At 29.5% G+C, this 19,426-nt stretch overlaps 3 protein-coding genes across 4 annotated transcripts; 2 read left to right on the forward strand and 1 right to left on the reverse strand.

Annotated features, from left to right (window-relative positions):
- Positions 1–2,879: 2,879 nt before the first annotated feature.
- LOC133029071 (protein PELOTA 1-like) lies at positions 2,880–7,303 on the reverse strand. 2 transcript variants are annotated; one of them, XM_061110266.1, is made up of 16 exons: positions 7,140–7,303; positions 6,971–7,053; positions 6,316–6,394; positions 6,001–6,075; positions 5,857–5,913; positions 5,630–5,675; positions 5,348–5,423; positions 5,102–5,177; positions 4,964–4,996; positions 4,795–4,863; positions 4,531–4,637; positions 4,222–4,294; positions 3,990–4,028; positions 3,613–3,707; positions 3,333–3,439; positions 2,880–3,231 (listed from the first exon to the last, which is right to left on the reverse strand). In XM_061110266.1, the coding sequence occupies exons 1-16, from the start codon at positions 7,188–7,190 to the stop codon at positions 3,158–3,160; spliced, it is 1,140 nt and encodes a 379-aa protein (XP_060966249.1). In that variant the 5' UTR covers positions 7,191–7,303; the 3' UTR covers positions 2,880–3,157. The 2 variants fall into 2 exon arrangements, with proteins under 2 accessions (XP_060966249.1, XP_060966248.1); XM_061110265.1 differs by having other exon boundaries at positions 5,630–5,747.
- Positions 7,304–8,437: 1,134 nt separating this feature from the next.
- On the forward strand, positions 8,438–9,541 carry LOC115714865 (oxysterol-binding protein-related protein 2A-like). The gene is made up of 3 exons (XM_030643629.2): positions 8,438–8,749; positions 8,875–8,988; positions 9,140–9,541. Exons 1-3 carry the CDS (start codon positions 8,438–8,440, stop codon positions 9,404–9,406), a joined length of 693 nt encoding a protein of 230 aa, XP_030499489.2. The 3' UTR covers positions 9,407–9,541.
- Positions 9,542–14,757: 5,216 nt separating this feature from the next.
- LOC133034836 (uncharacterized) lies at positions 14,758–17,713 on the forward strand. Its single transcript, XM_061110271.1, has 5 exons — positions 14,758–15,273; positions 15,389–16,140; positions 16,262–16,377; positions 16,493–16,549; positions 17,315–17,713. The coding sequence occupies exons 2-5, from the start codon at positions 15,390–15,392 to the stop codon at positions 17,531–17,533; spliced, it is 1,143 nt and encodes a 380-aa protein (XP_060966254.1). The 5' UTR covers positions 14,758–15,273; position 15,389; the 3' UTR covers positions 17,534–17,713.
- Positions 17,714–19,426: the final 1,713 nt, after the last annotated feature.

Raw genomic sequence — 19,426 nt, forward strand, 5'->3', positions numbered from 1 at the left:
TCCATTGCCAAAAGTTTAGTATCGACCCTTTCTGGAAGTACTCTAACAATTTTTCTCACAAGAACACAATCATCAAGCTTTTCACCAAGAGCAAAATATTCATTAGCAATATCAGATAATTTTTCATAGAATTCAGTTAAGGTTTCATTATCAGACATTCTAAGCTCATCAAATTTAGTTTGAAGCATGATAAATCTAGATCTTTTCACATCAGAAGTTCCCTCAAACTGAGTTTGAAGGATCTCCCAAGCTTCCTTAGCAGAAACACAAGATGATATAAGTTTAATGTAACCCTCACCTACATCGTTAAAGATAGCATGCAAGGCTTTGCTATTGTAGGCAGAAAGTTTATCATCTTCAATAGACCATTCCAGATCAGATTTTATTGTAGTATTACCTGAAGAATCTGTCTCAACTGAAAGAGACCAACCTGAAAGAACCATTCTCCAAGCCTTCTCATCTTGAGATTTGATGAAGGCCCTCATTCTAACTTTCCAATAAGGATAGTTAGAGTCATTAAGCAACGGTGGTCTAGAAATAGAACTTCCTTCTGCAAAGAATGACATTTTAACACAAAAACGTTATAGGAACACACTATGAGTTTAGTGTCCCGCTCTGATACCAAATGAAAAACCGTGTTTTTGCAAATGTAGTTGTATACAAGAAAATATAAAAACTGTAAGCGTTTGCAGCAGCAGAAAGTAATTCTGCTACAGCAAAACTGAACAGGCAGAATATAAAATCTTTGCAGAAAAATAAATAACTTGACACAAGAGATTTATACGTGGTATCAGTGTTCTCTCGAACACTCCTAGTCCACGGGGCCACGCCCAGAGAATGAAATCAATTAATAAAGTATCAAAATTACAAAGACAATTGACTTAAACAAGTTTAGACTCCCTCTAAAGTATTGCCGCAATCCTTTGTAATCCACTTTATGAATCTGACTTCTTGAAACACCTTCAAGCCCGAACTCCCTTTGTCTTTGAAGTGTGAGTGCTTACTTCCTCCCGAAGTAAGGCTTCAACAAGTCTTCTCCCGAAGACCAAGTGCTTACTTCCTCCCGAAGTAAGGCTTTATCAAGTCTTCTCCCGAAGACCAATCTCTTGTTCAGTCAAGTAGTTCTTCACAACCTCTAGGATAGAGTAAGAACAGAAATAGAACAACTAGAACCTAGATGAACAACTAGGCTCTCACAAAACAAAGAAACACTCTCTTCTCTCAAAAGATAAATGCAAAAAATGAATAATGGAAGAGGTAATTCGAATGGTTGCTCTCTAGGCTCTATTTATAGAGCATAGAAACCAAAGAGGCAACCACAAGTTCGAATTGGCAGCTGTACAAAAACTTTCCTAAGAAAACACGATCTGCTACATCAGATTCGGATGTCGACGCAAATAGATTCCGAACTGTAAATGGGAAACTTGCTAAAATCGGGTCCGATCCTCTATCAATGCTTGATTCCTGCCAAAAACAGATTAGATATTATGATTGTATCAAGATACAATCGAAATTAATAAGGAAAAGGCAATAATCAAAGTTTCCCTAAAAAAGACAACTTTCCAAAAGAGAATTCCTTCTCTTTTGAGAAGTTTTCAACAAAGGAAAGTTCAGCTGAAAGTGCAACTTTCCAAACAAGGAAAAGAGCAACTACAATCCGAATTTATAAGGCAAGAAATCAAATATGAATGCACAACAATCTTACCATAAAAGGAAAAATTATTTTGTCAACTAACTTGCCAAAAAAGGACTTTACAAATTGGATTGAGAAATCTAAAATCTGCACTTATACAAAATAAATGTTGATTTACATACAAATGTAATTATTCCAATACAATTCACATCTATTTATATATATTTCAAAAGTTATAAATATATATTTCATATTTTAAAGAAAAAAAAATAGTAATTTATGTATAAAGGATATATAATTTAAAATAAACTAAACTTTTTTTACATACAATTTCTTTCTTTTTTGGATTTTGTTATTTTTTATTTGTTTGTTTTAATTTGTTGCTAGACAACAATAATAATTTATTTTATTGTGTTGTTGATTATGTGAAAATAATTTATATTTTCATAAATATTAAAAAAGTTATCATTCTAAAAAAAATTGATTCAATCCGTGCTATTACGGATTTGATTTTAGCTCTAGTGCAAATTGAATTTGATCCAAAATATGAATCCACACTTAGGTGGCGTTTGGTTGAAGGTAATGAAAGGGAATGGAATGGAAAGAAAAAAAATATTCTTTCCATTTATTTTTTTGGTTGCATATTAAAGTATTGGAATGTCATTCCAACCTTTCCACCATTTTGGTAGAATGACTATTTCGTTTTGAAATGGAAAAAAAAAAAAAAAAAAATCATTTTAATGCATAATGAGAAAAAATTTAATAATTTTTTTTTTAATTTTTTTTATGCATTTTAAATTTTATTTCATTTTATTCATATTTTCATTCCTATTCTTATGTTTTTATTCCTCCCAACCAAACGCGGTGTCGTTTGGTTGAAGGTAATGAAATGGAATAGAAAGGAAAAGAAACAATTTTCATTTCATTCTCATATTTGGTTGCATTTTAAAGTATTGAAATATCATTCTAATGGAATATTCTTCCCATCATTTTGGTAGAATGACTATTTCATTTTATAAAATAGAAAGAAAGACCATTTTGTATTAACATAAAAAAAAAATTAATAATTTTTTTATTAATTTTTTATGCATTATAAATTTTATTTAATTCCACTCCAATTCTCATTCTTATGTTTTCATTCTTCCTAACCAAACGCTACCTTAATTTGAATCGAATGCACTATGAACAAAACTATACAGATTGAATTGGACAAACACCCCTTACTATTAAAAGTAGAACAAAAAAATAACAATATAAGGCCATATGAAGACTAAATTTATATCAGAGGCACAACAGCCAAACAATTGAATAATACACATGTATGTAGTAGCTTCACCTGGCTATTCAAGAATTTAACCTAACTTCTATATTGATAACAAGCCAAGAAATAGTAAAAAAACCTATGTATGAAAGTGAACATCAACCTTATTACAGGTTTTTATATATAAAAAGAAAAATATAGAAAATACAAGAGCAAGATGGATGCTTCTTCACATTTCTAAGTCTTCAAGGATGGATGCTTCTTCACATTTCTAAGTCTTCAAGGTCTGGTAAAGGGAAACGAAGAATTGCTGCAATGCCACTTATCTGTGCCAGTTCTGTTCATAAATATTGAAATTGTAAAAGTTTATAATATATCCATCATGAATTCATGAAATTATCAGTAAGAAAGTAACAAGGGGCAAAAGATAATACTCACGTTCTCCGGAGACGTGCAAAGATGAAAATATATGAACATTACCGCCTGAATCCTTCACTGACTCGACCAAATTGACATACCTCCGCCTGGCAACTAAATCGGCATTTCTGTCCACCCAAAAGAGACTATTTGTTCAGTAAAAAAATGGGGTTTCATAAACAAAGGGGGAAAAAATGCTTGACAGTAGCACCAAACCAGCATAAAAAAAAATGTATAGAACTTTATTCAAGATTACAAAGAGAACTATGCCATTTGACCGGCCATGTCCAACATTACTAACCTGAAGAGATCGTCTGTGATGAGCAGCGTTTGAACAGCCATGCGCTCATGGGCTACCTCAACATGTTTGGGTCCATAGCATGCTCGAGCTGAATCCTGTCGAATCGCAAATATTGATTTAGTGTATAATCTTCCTATGTAATGAATTTCCTTACTAGAAATTCCTTTCATTAGAAATCTAACTGTGCTGTACAGTTTCAATAGTGAAAAGGGAAATCAAAACTGAAGTGATGGGTGACTTTGTCAATACATTTAACTAAATTAAGTTCTCAATTGTGGTACACATGTTACTACTAGAGCAAAGCAATTCTTAATTTAAAATGATTTATTTTTAGGTTAAAAAAAACTGAAAGAAAATACAATAAAAAAGAACCTGACATTTGAAAGCATGCTGAAGAATTCCTCAAGAGCTCGGACCTGAAGATAAGAAAGTAAAATATAGTTCTGTAGTAAGCTAAAAAACACATGAACATGATAAAGACTTTTGCTTCTTTTTGTTTTTGAAGTGCATACATAACACACCAGGACAAGAATAGAAAACGGCCACTACTATTTGTTTACAAAAGAAAACAAGGCAAAAAATGTAAACCCCACTGATAAACAAAAATACCTCTTGTGCTGCTTTAGTATCCTTGATCATATTCATAACATTTGGAGCTTCCAAAACCTCTTTCATACTATGCCTGTGTATGGAAAGGTGATAAAATTATCTTTAGAAGCAAAGTGATTATATTAAGAAAACATTATGACTAACAAATGCCCTAAAACTGATTTTGTGACATTGCCAAACCGAGAATAAATAAACAGAGGTTTAAAATTTATAATGGCGTGAACAAGAAATTCACAAAATGAGAACCTAGAGAAGACAGATTACAAGAACACGGGGCCCCAAAAGAAATAAAATGTTAAATGAGCATACTTGTAGCCTGAGGTTGTATGCACAAGAATTATGCGAGACTTATTCTCAATAATAGTCCTCAGTTGCTTTCTTTCTGCCTCCAACAGTAAATGTCGATGGAACTGATCCTAAAATGCATTAAGAGAAATAAAGAAACAAAAAGTTCTGGTAGTCAGATTTCTAAATATAATTAGTTTTAAAGCTAAGTTTTACTAATAGAGAGATTAGTAACCAACACTCATTCTAAATCAATTGGAAAGAGACTATGTTAGGCTTATCTCATACCTTAGTAAAACCTGGGCTAGCAATCACAGCACATCGAACAACATTAAAATCAACATTCTTCAGGAAAGCCTGAAAAAGAAAGCCGGATCTCAGACAGAAGACCCTTTGTAGTTTGTATTATATTCTAAAGAATACCAAAATATACTTTTATAATTGAAAATGAACTAACCTGTAAAACATTCTCGAAGAATTTATTCAATGCCTGCAAAATGACAAGATGAAATTATTGAATCTGAAATCTATACTTTATGCTACAATATAGTTTTTTTCTAAAATTTGTTCATCCAATATAAAAACAGCGACATACAGATTCATAACCAGCAATACCAGGTCCATGCTTGCGTGGAATTGATGTTTCTATTCTTGCACGAATAGTTGTCATACTGTATTCACAACACTAAAGTTAGAGTAAAAATTGTAGTAACATCAGAGTAAGCAAATGATAAGAATGACCATGAAAGATGAAAATAAATATTGATATTAAAGTAGCAAACTCGCCAATATAAATTTTGAACTGTTACAACCATCAACTCTAAGGAGATTTCAGATGTACCTTTTACCAATGAGCATAATATGTGCTAATCCTTCTTGCATTAAAACAACAGCTAGATCTGCGCTTGCAGTGGGATCTGATATTTATATGAAACTTATAAGAGTCAATACTTGACTTAATTCTTTAGGCTTGATAAGGGATACTTAAATGTTCAAGCATCCACACAACAAAGAATAGCACCAGAATTTTCAAGAAGAAATTGATCAAAAGAACTTAGTTGCTGATGTTGTAGTTTTCAAGATTTTGATAAATTCAAATAACTAAAGGATCCAAAATGCATACCAGAGGCTTGTTGAAGTACATGTAATGCCAATGAATCCCAATTGTCCTGAAAAATAACGACACAGTATACCGGAAGGCAGTAACAAAAGTCAGTAAGTATCATTAACCATCCAAGAGCCTACAAAAAATAATCACAGACATACAAAATGTAACCAACACCAATCTGTAATTCAACAGGACCAAAACACAATTACAAGATAAAAGATACTTAACAACAAAAGCAATACCTTTCTTAATACAAAAGGTCGATTCAGCTCAAGTTCTAACGTATGGAAAGCTCCTATCTGCCATGACACAGTCGATTAACGATAAGTTCAAAGCAGAAAACCATGAGACCAAACATATGACATTTAGTTCAGTTTGATACTAACCTTTACATGTTCATTCTCCAAAATATTTTTACCACGTATCCGCAAGACAGAACCAACCTTGTCATAATCTGCAATCTACACAAAAAAGAATATATGTTAGAGAGAGAGAGAGAGAGAGAGAGAGAGAGAGAGAGAGTTAATAACTACTCGCATACAAAAAGTTCCAACAAGGAATAATCTAGTTTCGAATCATTTTCTCTCCATGTGCGTCCTTTGTAAATTTATTGTTTACCAATACAAAATGACACCAAAAGTTAATATAGGTAACATAGATTCGGCTTACAATCATAAACATCAAAGTAAAATTCTGAATACCTCTTCAACTTTAACTTCCAACTTCAGCTTCACACGCTCTGCATCTCTTCCACCAGAAGCAGCTTCTCTAAGTACTTTCCTATAGCAAGGAACAAATGAATGAGCTTGTCATGGAAACTGCCACTAAATACACTTACTACACACAATATTAATTTTCATAAACCCAGAAGGAATTCTACGGAAATGTTGAATTGAGTGACTTTTAATTCTTGGACTCATTCTTTTTTATTTCTTGACCTGATCCATACTTTCCAAAATCACTTCCTTATTACCGTTATAAATAATTTGACCAAGCAAACATTGTAACCCAAAAAGGAGAAAGCAATGACCAATGCCTCTTTTTTTTTTAAGTAACCAATGCCTCCATTTTCACCAATAAGTTTCAAAAGGTTTTCTATACCAAAATTTACAACTTCAAATCAGGCAAGTGATTCAAGTGAAAACTGTTGATTGAGTGACTTTTTTCAACTTACAATCGTTTACTATCTAGACCTGACTCAATATATATCAATATATAAAACCAAAACTGATCATGATTTTACCAACTAGCATAGACAGGAGGGTTGTCTACACCAAGAATTCATGTTTTTTAGTAGGAAAATAATTTAAGTGAATAAAAAGTCTCCAGTTAAACAAGACAATAATAAGAAAATACCTGACAGTTACAGCCATAACACTGTCCCCAGGAGCAATCAAGTTATAGGCATACCACAAATCGTCGGAATCAACAGCTACCATCTGCAACATCACCAATATAAGGATTTACAGAAGAAATTTATAAATATAAATAATATTCTCAATAACAATAATGAAAAACAACGAACCTTGACGCTTCCGGGTCCGTTTCGGACAAAGTCCTTGCGGACGATTTTCATGGTTGTTTCGGAGATTTGATGAAGACTTTCTTTTTCTTTTTTGAGCAAGCGATGTGGAGTTAAGAATTTTTTTCTCTCTTTTCTTTTTTTTTTTTTGGTCAGATGTGGAGTTGAAGATTAAGCTAAAATTGATAATTTTAATTATTATTATTATTATTATTATTATTATTATTATTATTATGAATTTTTTCATTTATACACTTTAAAATATATCTTTATATATTAAAAGTGTCTATCTAACGGCAATTCTTAGTTTAACGTTTTTTTATCTTTTATTCCGTTAACTTTAACGGAGACCATCCTTTAATAAATGACATTCAAACTATATTGCGATTCTCTTTTTTCTCTAACAAAACTATATTGCGATTCTCTTTTTTCTCTAACAAAACTATATTGCTATTTTCAATCCCAATAATTCTCCATCCTACAGCTGTATCTGCGATTCATCATCCCCATTTATAGTCTTTTTCTGAATGGTGAAGTCCTATCTCCATTACCTTCCTCTTTCTCCAGTCTCGACCGACTAACTAAATTCGAAATCCCAAATCGCACCACCACTGCCCGCTAGAAGACCGATTCTGAATCAGAATTAATGGATTATATCACTTGCCTCCACATCTGTCGTTCCTCACGACTGCTACCTATCACCATTGGCTTCTACGATTTCAATCATTGAAGCCCTAATGGTCCAATGGTCCAGAGTCTCTCGTCACTGAATCTCAACTCAATGTTATCCTTGTCGTGGCTCTATGCCTGTCGAAATGTCTAGATTGCGCTGATCTCCGTCCTAAAGTAGTGGTTTTGGAGTTCTTTCATTCTATTCGAACTTCATTCTGTAAATCGTTTTGGCTGCAAGCATTTGGTACTGCTGTGAATCGTCGTTGGATTTTGCAACTGGGGTAGCTGAGTTAACGGGCGAGATTGCGGTGTTGGCTATCGGTAATGGAGGAAGAGGAGATTTGGGTATTTCTAGGGATTTTTTGATTGCCCTGTTTCAAAACTTTCCTCTGATTATGGCTTCTGATGCTGAGAAATTGATTTCTTCACAAAGTTCACCTTTTAGTTCAAGCCAAACTTCAGATCACGTTACCTTAACAGCTATCTCTCAGACTATCATCTTTGGAGTTGTGGTTGAACTTGTGTCTGTATGAATTGATTTGAACAATTTCCCCAGCTTTATTTTCTCTGCCCCATTCTATTTCTGAGGTTAGTTTCACGTTTAGATTTCAATTTTCTTATTAGTATATATGTTTCAGTCTAGCTCTTCAATTCTCTACCATGTATATTTAACAGATTCGTTCTTATCTGATGATGTAATACAAATACAGGTTCATGGATTTGTTGAAGATGTTATGGGGAAAAATGTTGCTACAATATTTGGAAAGTGGGATGAAAGCATGTATTATATTAATGGTGACAGGGGCAACAATATGAAAGATTGTAGTTCCTCCTCTGATACATCATTATTTTGGAAAAGGACTAAGCCACCGGTTAATCTCACTCGGTACAACTTAACTTCATTTGCAATCACTTTGAACGAGCTAACGGAAGGTTTGCAGGTAGACATGATGTATTAGAGAAAAACAAAGAGATTATTTGACATGCATTTTCATCTTCCTCTTATGCCTCTCTAATCTTTTTTTATAGCTTTGTCTGATCCTGGGTATTTGATCACGGAATGAAGGAGAAGCTCCCACCTACGGATTCCAGGCTTAGACCAGACCAACGACATTTGGAGAATGGAGAATATGAGAAGACAAATGCTGAGAAACAACATTTAGAGAAAAGGCAAAGAATGGTATGCATGGGACATTTTTGCAAAATGGCATTGTAAATAGCCTTTCTCACATACTTGACATTTCCTCTGTAAGGAAAATGTCTATATTCACGTTTGTTTTCTTCTGTTCTTCTTATCTCTAATGGTATGATCTGGTGTATAGGAAATGCAGTCAAGGAAATTACAAGAAAGTGGATGGAAACCACAATGGTTCAAAAGAGAAGGTAAAGATGGACCTTCCGCTACATGGGTGGCTATTGGGAGTCACGCGAGCGAGGAAAATAGGATGAATGTCCCAACATATTTGGTGAATTTGAAGAAGCTCTTGCTGAGAGCCCTTAAAAAAACGTACTTAACTAGAACAAGAAGGCATATCATGACACTCATGATCATTCAGGTAATATCTATCTCATTCTTCTTTTCTCTTTCCTTGACTTAGACTACTTATTTTTATTCAACACTTCATTATATAACATAAAATCATATCAAATGGGGGCTGCATTGCCTTTCACAATTTGTATTTAGTAAAGAAAAGCTCTACAGATTAAAACCTATTCCGGTTGTTTTTTTAAAAAAAAAATTATTTCTTGAATCGGTCCTTCTGATCGGAGAATTTGAAATGAGAATGAGAATGCGAATGAATGCAGTTGACTGAAAAGAGGAAAAAGAAGAAAAAGAAAAAACTGACCTTAAAGTGGGAATGTAAACAAGGATTCATCTTCTTCCTCTAACTACTACAAGTTGATGAAGTTAGATTATAGTCTAATATATCCTTTGTAACAACTTCAAAGATTATTAGATTATAGTTTAACATAATTATCCATGTAATAACACCCTATATCAGTGTCTAATGTATGAGTGTTATCAGCTAGCTTATCACCATGTAATGTAATTCTCTTGTTCCCCTACCCCCGTTTTTTTTTTCTTTATTTTCTTCCCAATATATATTTTTTCTTGATCTGTACTGCTGACCCTTGTAGGTTCAGAAAACATTGATTTTAGTTTCACATTTATTTGTACTTTCTCTCTCTCTCTCTATTGGAATAAAAGAAGAATTGTGTATTCATATAATTATTGTTGTTTTTCTTTATTGAACAAATTAAATTATTATTGTAATTCTTGTAATTTTTTAATAGTATTCGTTTTTCTACAATGCTCAAACTTGGAAAGGTTGATGTAAATAGTGCATTGCTCTCTTCTTATCATCTAAAGTAGATTACCAAAATACTACTTTATTTATTAACTTCTCTATAGGTCTTCTACATCATTAAATAATAATTTTTTAAAAATATTTTTATTAATTAAATAATAATAAAATGGTGATAAAGAATACAAAAAAAATTTATATCAAGTAAAAAAGAAGAGAAAAACAAATAAATAAATATATAAAAAAAATAATTAAATAGTGTTTAGCTCACTCTCTCACTTTTCTTAGTTAAATGTAGTTACAATTTTTCTTAGACCAGCTTAGCTGTCATAGATAAATTATACATTATCTATTGGAATTCATTTTTTACAATTAGCTAAATTGTCTTCATTTTTGACAATTTACATCTTTTCTTGTGAGTGCTCTAATACCTAAATGGATGAGGATGTTTATATACAATAAATATTTTTAGTCAGCCATTATTTCCTTCTCATTTTCATTACATTGTGAAATTTTAATGTTGTCTCTAAAATTCAAACTTTAATTTTATCTGAAAACCACACACAAACAAAGAAAAGATAAGAAATACACTATTGTGAAATTTTAATATTGTCTCTAAAATCCAAACTTTGCTTTGATCTGAAAACCACACACAAACAAAGAAAAAGATAAGAAATAAATAACCAAACTTTAAATAAAAGGCACGTAATTTCTACCTAGTATATATATATATATATTTTGTATTTTTACGAAATTCTACATAAAAACTCCTATTACAACTAGCTCTGCAACTTAAATTGCAACAAAAAATCCTATAGATTTCCTATTGTAACTAGCACTGCAACCACTTTAGAAACCCAAACCGTAAATTTGAAAAAAAAAAATTATAAAAATAGTATATGGGGTAATTCCTCAACAACTTTTAAATAATTTTAGGGGTAAGTTGAAAAATGCCTCTTTTATTAATCTATTAACCAAATTGACCTCTAATTTTTTTTTTTAAAATGAAACATACTTTTTTTTTTATATGTATTGTACTTAAAATGCATTGACATAAGAGAGTCACATGGAGAGTATCTTGAAGTTAAAGGGGTAAAATTGGTACAATATTTAAAAAAAGAGGTAAAAGTAATAGACTTTAAAAAAGATGGTATAAATAAAAAAGTACAATATAAAAAAGGTATAGAGTCTAATTTCCTCATAATTTTATTGATACGAAAAACAAACAATTAGGTGGAAATGACAACATAAATGAAATCAAACATCCATATCCATATGGAGTAAAAATGCCAATTTTAATTAGGATTATTTCACAAATACACAAAATAACAAAAAAGTATAAAGACAATTATACGAAATTTTAAATATTTTTATAATTTTTGTGATTTTATTTACAGAAAATATAATTTTTTTAATATATTTTTATGTTGTACTCTTGTTAATTTACTGTTTATTTTTTGTTATTTGTATATTATTTTTTGTTGTTGTTTTGATGTTATTTTTTTTTTATTATTTTTATGAAGTATTCTTATTATTTTTATAAAACACCTTAAAAATATATAAAAAAAAAATATTTCTATAATCTTTTATAACTTAAATAAAAGCCACAATATTTTGGGTTTCTTCTTATTAAATTACACCTATATCCTTTTTAAAGATACATATAACAATACAAACAAATTACAAAATATTTTGGTTTTTTCTCTCGTTGAACTACACATATATTATATTGAAGTTATAGATGCAAGTTTATATTCCAATATTTTTTTCCATCATATTTAAATATTGTTATATAATTCAAAATCAGTAATTGAAATCAAATAGATATTAAAAACTAAGTAAACTTTAAGAATGAATTTGTAATTTTAATATTTGATAAATATTATTATAATAATGATAGCCAAAAAAATACATCACATTATAGATTTACTAATATTATATATTCAAATATTTGAAACCAGGTATATTATATTAAATAAATAATTTTACATATCAAATTCTATTACCAAAGAATTTCAAAAAAAAACAATAATAATATAATAATAATAGATGAAGTACAAATTTTTTAAAATAATCAATCAATTATGAAATTATTAAAAATAATTGTAATAATATATGCATATGTTAATTAAAGAATAAATTCGTTATTAAAAAAAATAAGAGAATAAAAGATAAAATTATGTCAAAAAAAAAAAAAAGAATATGACACTAAAAAATTATATTCTAATAAATGTAAATGGAGCTATATAAAATATTATGTCAAAATTAATATGATATAATGATATAATTTTTCTTTTTTACAGGAATAATATAGATTTTTAATCTATGCAAGAGAAAAAAATAATTAAGTAATAAACTAAGTTTGAATGAGAATTATGTATATTGTGGATATTTTAAGTTTTTTAAAAGATGTTCTTTTAAAATTATTAAAATATTTAAGAGTAAATTTAATTTAATAACAGCATATAATTCATATATAATGTTCATAGCAAATTTTACCAATTTTAAAGAAAAAATAATAATTTTGAGCTTTCATCAAGTGAATTAAAACTTAATTATTATATATATTTTTTAGCTGAATAAATAGTACTTAGTTTAACTAAATGTAAAGATTATTATTCATTAAACTAAAAATATTTTATTATTTTTATTTAACTTTTTTACATATGTGTATGTTGTATTATTATATTTTTTTTTTTTATAAATGAATGAAATATATTAAAAATATAATATCTAAATAATGTTAAAAAAGACATAAAAAAAATTGATAAATAGTGTAATGTAAAAGTAAGAAAAAAATAGAATAAAAACTAAGATTTTGGTGTATTTTGAAGAATAGAATTGAGTAGGGGTGAAAATCGGTCGGTTATGGTCGGTTTTTAAAATTTTATAACCGACCGGACGGTTACGGTTTTTATTTTACGAAAACCGTAACCGACCGTTTAGAAATTATAACCGCATAAAACCGACCGTACGGTTTTTGGCGGTTTTCGGTTTGGCGGTTTTTGGCGGTTTGGGCGGTTTTTGGCAGTTTTAGGCGGTTTTGTGCGGTTTTTGGCGGTTTTGACGGTTTTTTGGTTAAACTATTTTTTTATTTCAAGAACCGAAACCGACCGCCGTGTCAAAAAAACCGAAACCGAAACCGACCGCCAAATTCGGTGATGACGTGGAACCGAAAATTCGGTTACGGTCTGGTCGGTTTCGGTTTTTCGGTTTTTATGAACACCCCTAGAATTGAGTAAAAAAGTGAGTGCTCTTATTTTACCACTTATAAGGGTGTTTAGAATGGGTTAATGCTAATAAGGGAATGGTAATGTGAAACATTACCTTGTTTGTTTTGAGTCTTTAGCCTTGGAATGTTATTCCCTTAGTATTATAACTATCCTTGAGGAGGGTAATGTTGATACTTTAAAAAATGGTAGGATTAAATCATTACCTTCTATTATATTAATTTGAATAGAATTTTTGAATTAATAAATAAATTTAAATACCAATAATATTATCATTTATTATAAACAAAATATTACGGTATATATTTAGTTTGTGAGATCAGTTTTTTTTAACTGAGTTATTTTTATATTATTAGCAATAACATATGTATATTCATTATACATAAATTTTTATGCGGATGGTATACACATAAATGACATAGCAAATAAAAATAAATAATATAGTGATAAAATATATAGAAATATTCATTTTAATTAATAAAAAATACAATAAAATTTAACAGGGGCTTTTTCATTTTTACACTTCAAAATAGTTTTTTTTTTTTTGTATTTTTACGAAATTCTACATTGAAATCTCTATTGCAACTAACGCTGCAACCTAAATTGTAACAAAAAATCGTATAAAACCCATATTGCAACTAGCGTTTCAACCACTTTAGAAACCCAAACCGTAAATGTGAAAAAAAAAGTTAAAAAACAGTATATGGGTAATTCTCCAATTTAATATTAACTAATTATTAAATAAATTTCTTTAATAAATAATTATTTTATTTTTATATATAATTAATATTAAATAAATATATAAAAAAATATTTTTATTTTTATTTTTTAAAATAATATATAAAATTCTTGTACTCAACCAAACAGTTTAATTTAATTAATAGGAATATGATTACATATTATCCTAAACAATCAAACACAGTTTACACATTTCACTATAATTATATTCTCTTTCATAACATTTCCTATAATCAAATTATTTTGAACACCTCATTAAAATAATATGCCATTACTCCATGACTAAAATTAGGGATCAACTATCACTAATTTTATGTTGTTCATTTACTTTTCACTAATTTTGTTATTTTTAATAATTTCTTAGTAGATTAATGATCCATGAATATTTTTTTTTTATCATGAATTGAAGATTGAGAGGCACGTTAAGTGTGGATTAAAAAGAGAAGCCAATTGGGTCGCACGATACATCTGATGTGATCCACTCCACTCAAGCGGAGCCGGCTCCACGATACACTAGTAAACATGAAAATATAAAAATTTACAAAAAAAAAAAATAATACAACTAAGTAATTATCCCATTATCATTTCACAAAAAAAAAAAAAAAAAAAAAAAAAAGCCAATTATAGGACAAAAGGATAATAAATATACAATATTTTTAATTATAACCGTACAAGAAGAGCTGGGTATTACCCAGTGGGTATCATTAGCCACAGCACAAGTTCAGTAAAACCACAATATAACACTACAATTATAGGCAAAATACACGGCAGTAATATGAATTTGTAGCAATACAAAGAATATCCGGGTGTCATCCTCACAATGCACCGTAGCAGAAGCTCACAAGAGGTGGTGTTATGTGTTGCAGCCACGTTGAAATGCGTGACTGATCAAACCAAAACCGTATCCATTTGCATGCACAACAATTGTTTTTTTCCCTTAGCAAAAGCCATTTTTTTCATTAAAAATGATAGTTTATAGCTTTGTATGCTGCTTGTTCTGCAACTGTCATGCCCTCGTCCCAACACGTGTCAAATAAGATTCCTTCTTAATAATTTTCTTCATCCTTTTGTGAGCTCAAACAAAACCCATCATGGGTTTTTTACTTCAGCTTGAGGTTTGCTTTGGCTAGCTAGCTCTATCTACTCCAAAATAAATTAATACTAGTATTAGATTAGACTACCACATACAAGGTAAGTGTTTTTAATTTTGATTTTGATCAAGCTTCAACCTTTGTTGATTTTTTTTTTTAAAAAAAAAAAGTTATAAAAAAGTAATTTTGATTTTTTTTTTCCATTATATTTATAGGATGGAGAATCACAATGAGGAGTGGGAAATTGTGGATTATCCATCCAATGATGAAGATAGTAATGAGTGGAAAATGAGTTGGATTTTGAGCAAGGGTTTGGGAATTGGGAAGAAAATACTTATCACTGGATTTGTAATGTCTTCTGCACCTTTGGTTCTTCCACCACTTGTGGTGATTTCTGCAATTGGGTTTGTTGTTTCAGTCCCATCTGGGATTTTCTTGGCTAGCTATGCTTGTACTGAAAAGTTCATGAATAAGCTTCTCCCTATGCCTTATAGAAATGGAGAAGAAGATTACTATATTGACATGCAAAAAGAGGAAGATGAGGAAAGAAAGGATATACAAAGAGGGGTTAAATCGAGAATTGAATTGGAAGATGAGAGGGCTAGTAGTAATGATGAAATTGAAGGGGCTGATTATGGGGAAGGAGTTAAAGGAAATGCAGTAGAGATTCCTATAGAAGAAAATGGCTATGAGAAAAATTTGGGGAAGGAAAAAGCAGAGGAAAAGTTGGTGGTAGAAAGTAAAAATCAGAGGAAGGAAGAGCCAGTCAAAGTGGAGGAAGTTGTGGTTTTGAATTTGACTGAGGCTGATGATGGGAGTGGAATTTCAACTGTTGATGATGTATTTACAGCTGTGATTGAAGAAAAAGAGAGTGAAGAAAGAGAAGAGGATTTGACAAAAGAGACAAGGACTTTGCTGGAACAAATCAGGGATGAAGGAAAAGCTGATGACCAAAAATCTTCTCAAGGTAAAGCCTCATAAATAAAATGGTGATGATGGGAATTATTTGACACTTAATTTGTTTCTTTTTGGTTATTTAATTAGCAATTTTTGTTTTCTTTTCTTTTTCCTTTTATGTAAATATGAAGATTCTTCAACTTCCAAGGGGGTTAAAACTGGTGAGCTTCCTGTTTCAAGTGGGGCTGAGGTTAAAGATGCTGGAAGCACTTCTGAAAAAGGAGTCAAAAGTGTCCCCTCCAGTGAGGTCAGGACTTGATTTTTTTTTTCTTTTTTTGTTTACTATGATTCTAAGATGAATCTACTTACATTAATTGAATGGTCATTACTTGACTACTACTTTCATCTCATATTATGTTTAGGCAAAGAAGAAGAAGAATGTGAAAAAGAAGCCACAAGAGCAGCAGCAGCAGCAGAAGGTTCCTCCTAGACGGACTTAACTGAAAATTTTATTATTATAATCCTAGCTCTTTTATATGATGCTAGCTTTTGTCTTAATAATCTTGTTGATGCACATTTATCACCTATATGTATAGTTAATAAGTATGTTCATATGTGTGATATTTATGGATTAAGTTCAGCTAGCCAGCTCGGTCATCTACAAAAGATTAAAAATAATAATGAGGTTGAAAACATGCTTGTTTGAGAGTAAGATAACTCTTCCAAGAAAAGTGGAATACGAATAGACACAAAAATAGACCAATGTTAAGTTCACAAAACATGAAGATGAATTCCATCATGGACTGTGTTCCATATCATCCATATCAAAAACCCAACAATGATGCTGCATTTTATGCTCAGCATCTACACTTGGATAGACTCCCCTTATAATTCAAGTACTGGAATGCCACTGTTTATGCCAATGCCCTTGTGGCTTTGTCTACTCCTATGGAGCAAAAAACTCCTTTTACTATCCACATCATGGTGAGTTGAATTATGAAGATTTTGAGATGTCAACTCAAATCATCATGCTGGACTACACCACAAACTTATGGTCCATAAGCAATTGAACGGCTAAATCAATCGGTGATCATACAAATTTCTTAAAACATAAACCAGTAATTTTACTTTTATCAAATGTCACTAAGAAAAAATCATTTTTCTTTCTTTTTCATCAAATGGGGTCATCCAAACAAGTTACAGGGTTGTACTTATCATTTTGGTTCTTGTGATTGGTGATGCAGGTTTCTAATATTGATGAGGAGAAGGTGTGGGAACAGATTGAAGCTGTAAGAGGTATAGTTGGATACAAAGGCACACCCCAAAAGTCAAGTATAGAAGAAGTTAGAGCTCTCTACATCTTCACCGGCGTAGAGCCCCCTGCATCCTTTGAGGAAAACACTGATATGGCTCAAGTTGACAGCAAACTCCAGTTTCTTATGTCCATAATTGGAGTTAAATAGGAATAGTAGTTTCTCTGTCTACTTCTGTTTTAGTTTTAATGCAAAGATATCATTTTCCATGTGTACTGTAAATTTAGAATTTTTTCTTTGGCAAATGGGATTTTAAAATATTTTGCTTTGTAAACTTCTAGACTGTAGTATTTATATCCATAATGTGCTATCTTATGACAAAAGTTATCCTAATATTTTGTTTATAATGTTGTATGTTGTTTATATTGTCATTTCACCTATTGTTATTGTTGTCGTCATAAGTAACTTGGGGTGTTTTGATGTATTTTTTTTTTTTTTTGAGGAATATGCTCAAAGGCATTAAAGGCATTAGTGGTGTTTAGCAAATTGCAAGGGGTTACCCACGATAGTGTTAGGTATAATGGTGTTTTATAGCAACACTCAATTTTTTTCTTTTTAATGTGGTAGATGCTACTGGCAAAATATATATGTGATTTCTTTGTTGATATTCTCATATTCTCCTTTATATTTTATACTAGACAACATCGCTAAATATTTTTTTGATTTTTTTTATAATTTACGGTTATTATATTATGTTATGCTACAAATATATTTTCATTGTATTATAAAAAATGTATTAACTTTTGTGTTAAATTTAAAGTAGTAACTAACAATGATTAGTTTGGTAGGATTTAATAATTTTATTAGTAATTTTAAATTTCATATTTTTATCATAAATTTATTACATGAAAATACAAAAAATTTATCTCTAAAGTACAAAAAACACTTAATTCATTCTCCAATTTTGACTATTTGAAAAATTGAAACTAAATTCATGAAAAACTAAAATAATAACAAAATATTTAAATAGTTAAAAAAATTTACAAAAATAGTGACATTATATTCCATAAAATTCAAATAATGAAGAAAAAAAACAACGAAGATTGAAAAATTAAAAAAAAATTAAAGAATGTTCAATTATTAGAATGTCATATAATAACCTATAAGCTTATACCTTCGTACATATGCATATATTCATTCAATTATTTTTTTATCTGATTACTTTTTATAAAAAAAATAAAAAAATATTTTCAACTTTTGGACAAATAAAATTTAGAGAAAAATACTTATATAGATTTACTTAAAAAAATTTAGTTTTTAAAAATCGTTTTTAATTTTATAAATTAAAAAGATATAGATGTAAAATAGAAAAAATAATCTCAAAATGAATTTAATCTATAAATATATAAATAATAATAAAAATTATAATATTTATTTATAAATAAATTTAGTCTAAGTAGATATTATTTTAGAAAAAATATTACTTCTAAAAATATAAGAAATATGTTGTATATATTTTTTTTTAAGAAAAAAAATCCTTATCAAATAAAACATTAATCAATTACCCATAAGAAAATGCTATTTTTTTGAAAGATCAAAATGACATAATAAAAACATTAAATAACACCTACATAAATAACCTACGTGCCACCTAGACTCTTTTGTGCTTTTCGTTATATTTTTATATATATATATATATATATATATAAATTTAGAAATACAAATAATATACTTTATATATTAAATAAAAATTAAAAACTTATTGGGTAATACATAAATCAACGCCCTTAGAAAAATATTTATTAGACATGAAAAGTAGCATAATAAAAGTTTTATTTTTTGTGTCAAACAAATAAGTGTTATTTATAACCTACATGGATAACACCTTAAGTATTTCTAAACCATGTGGGACTCTAAGTTTGTATGTGTAGTAATTTTTAAAAAAAAAATAATATTTATATGCCTAAAAGAGTATTTAAACAATATGACACTTTTTTTTGTATATAAAAATATTTTTATTTATAAATTTAAATATATATAAATTTAAAAAATCGTGTAAATAATATATTAAAAATAGTAACATATTTATATGTATTAAAAATA

Source organism: Cannabis sativa, chromosome 2 (genome assembly GCF_029168945.1).
Source record: "Cannabis sativa cultivar Pink pepper isolate KNU-18-1 chromosome 2, ASM2916894v1, whole genome shotgun sequence".
Lineage (NCBI taxonomy): Eukaryota > Viridiplantae > Streptophyta > Magnoliopsida > Rosales > Cannabaceae > Cannabis > Cannabis sativa.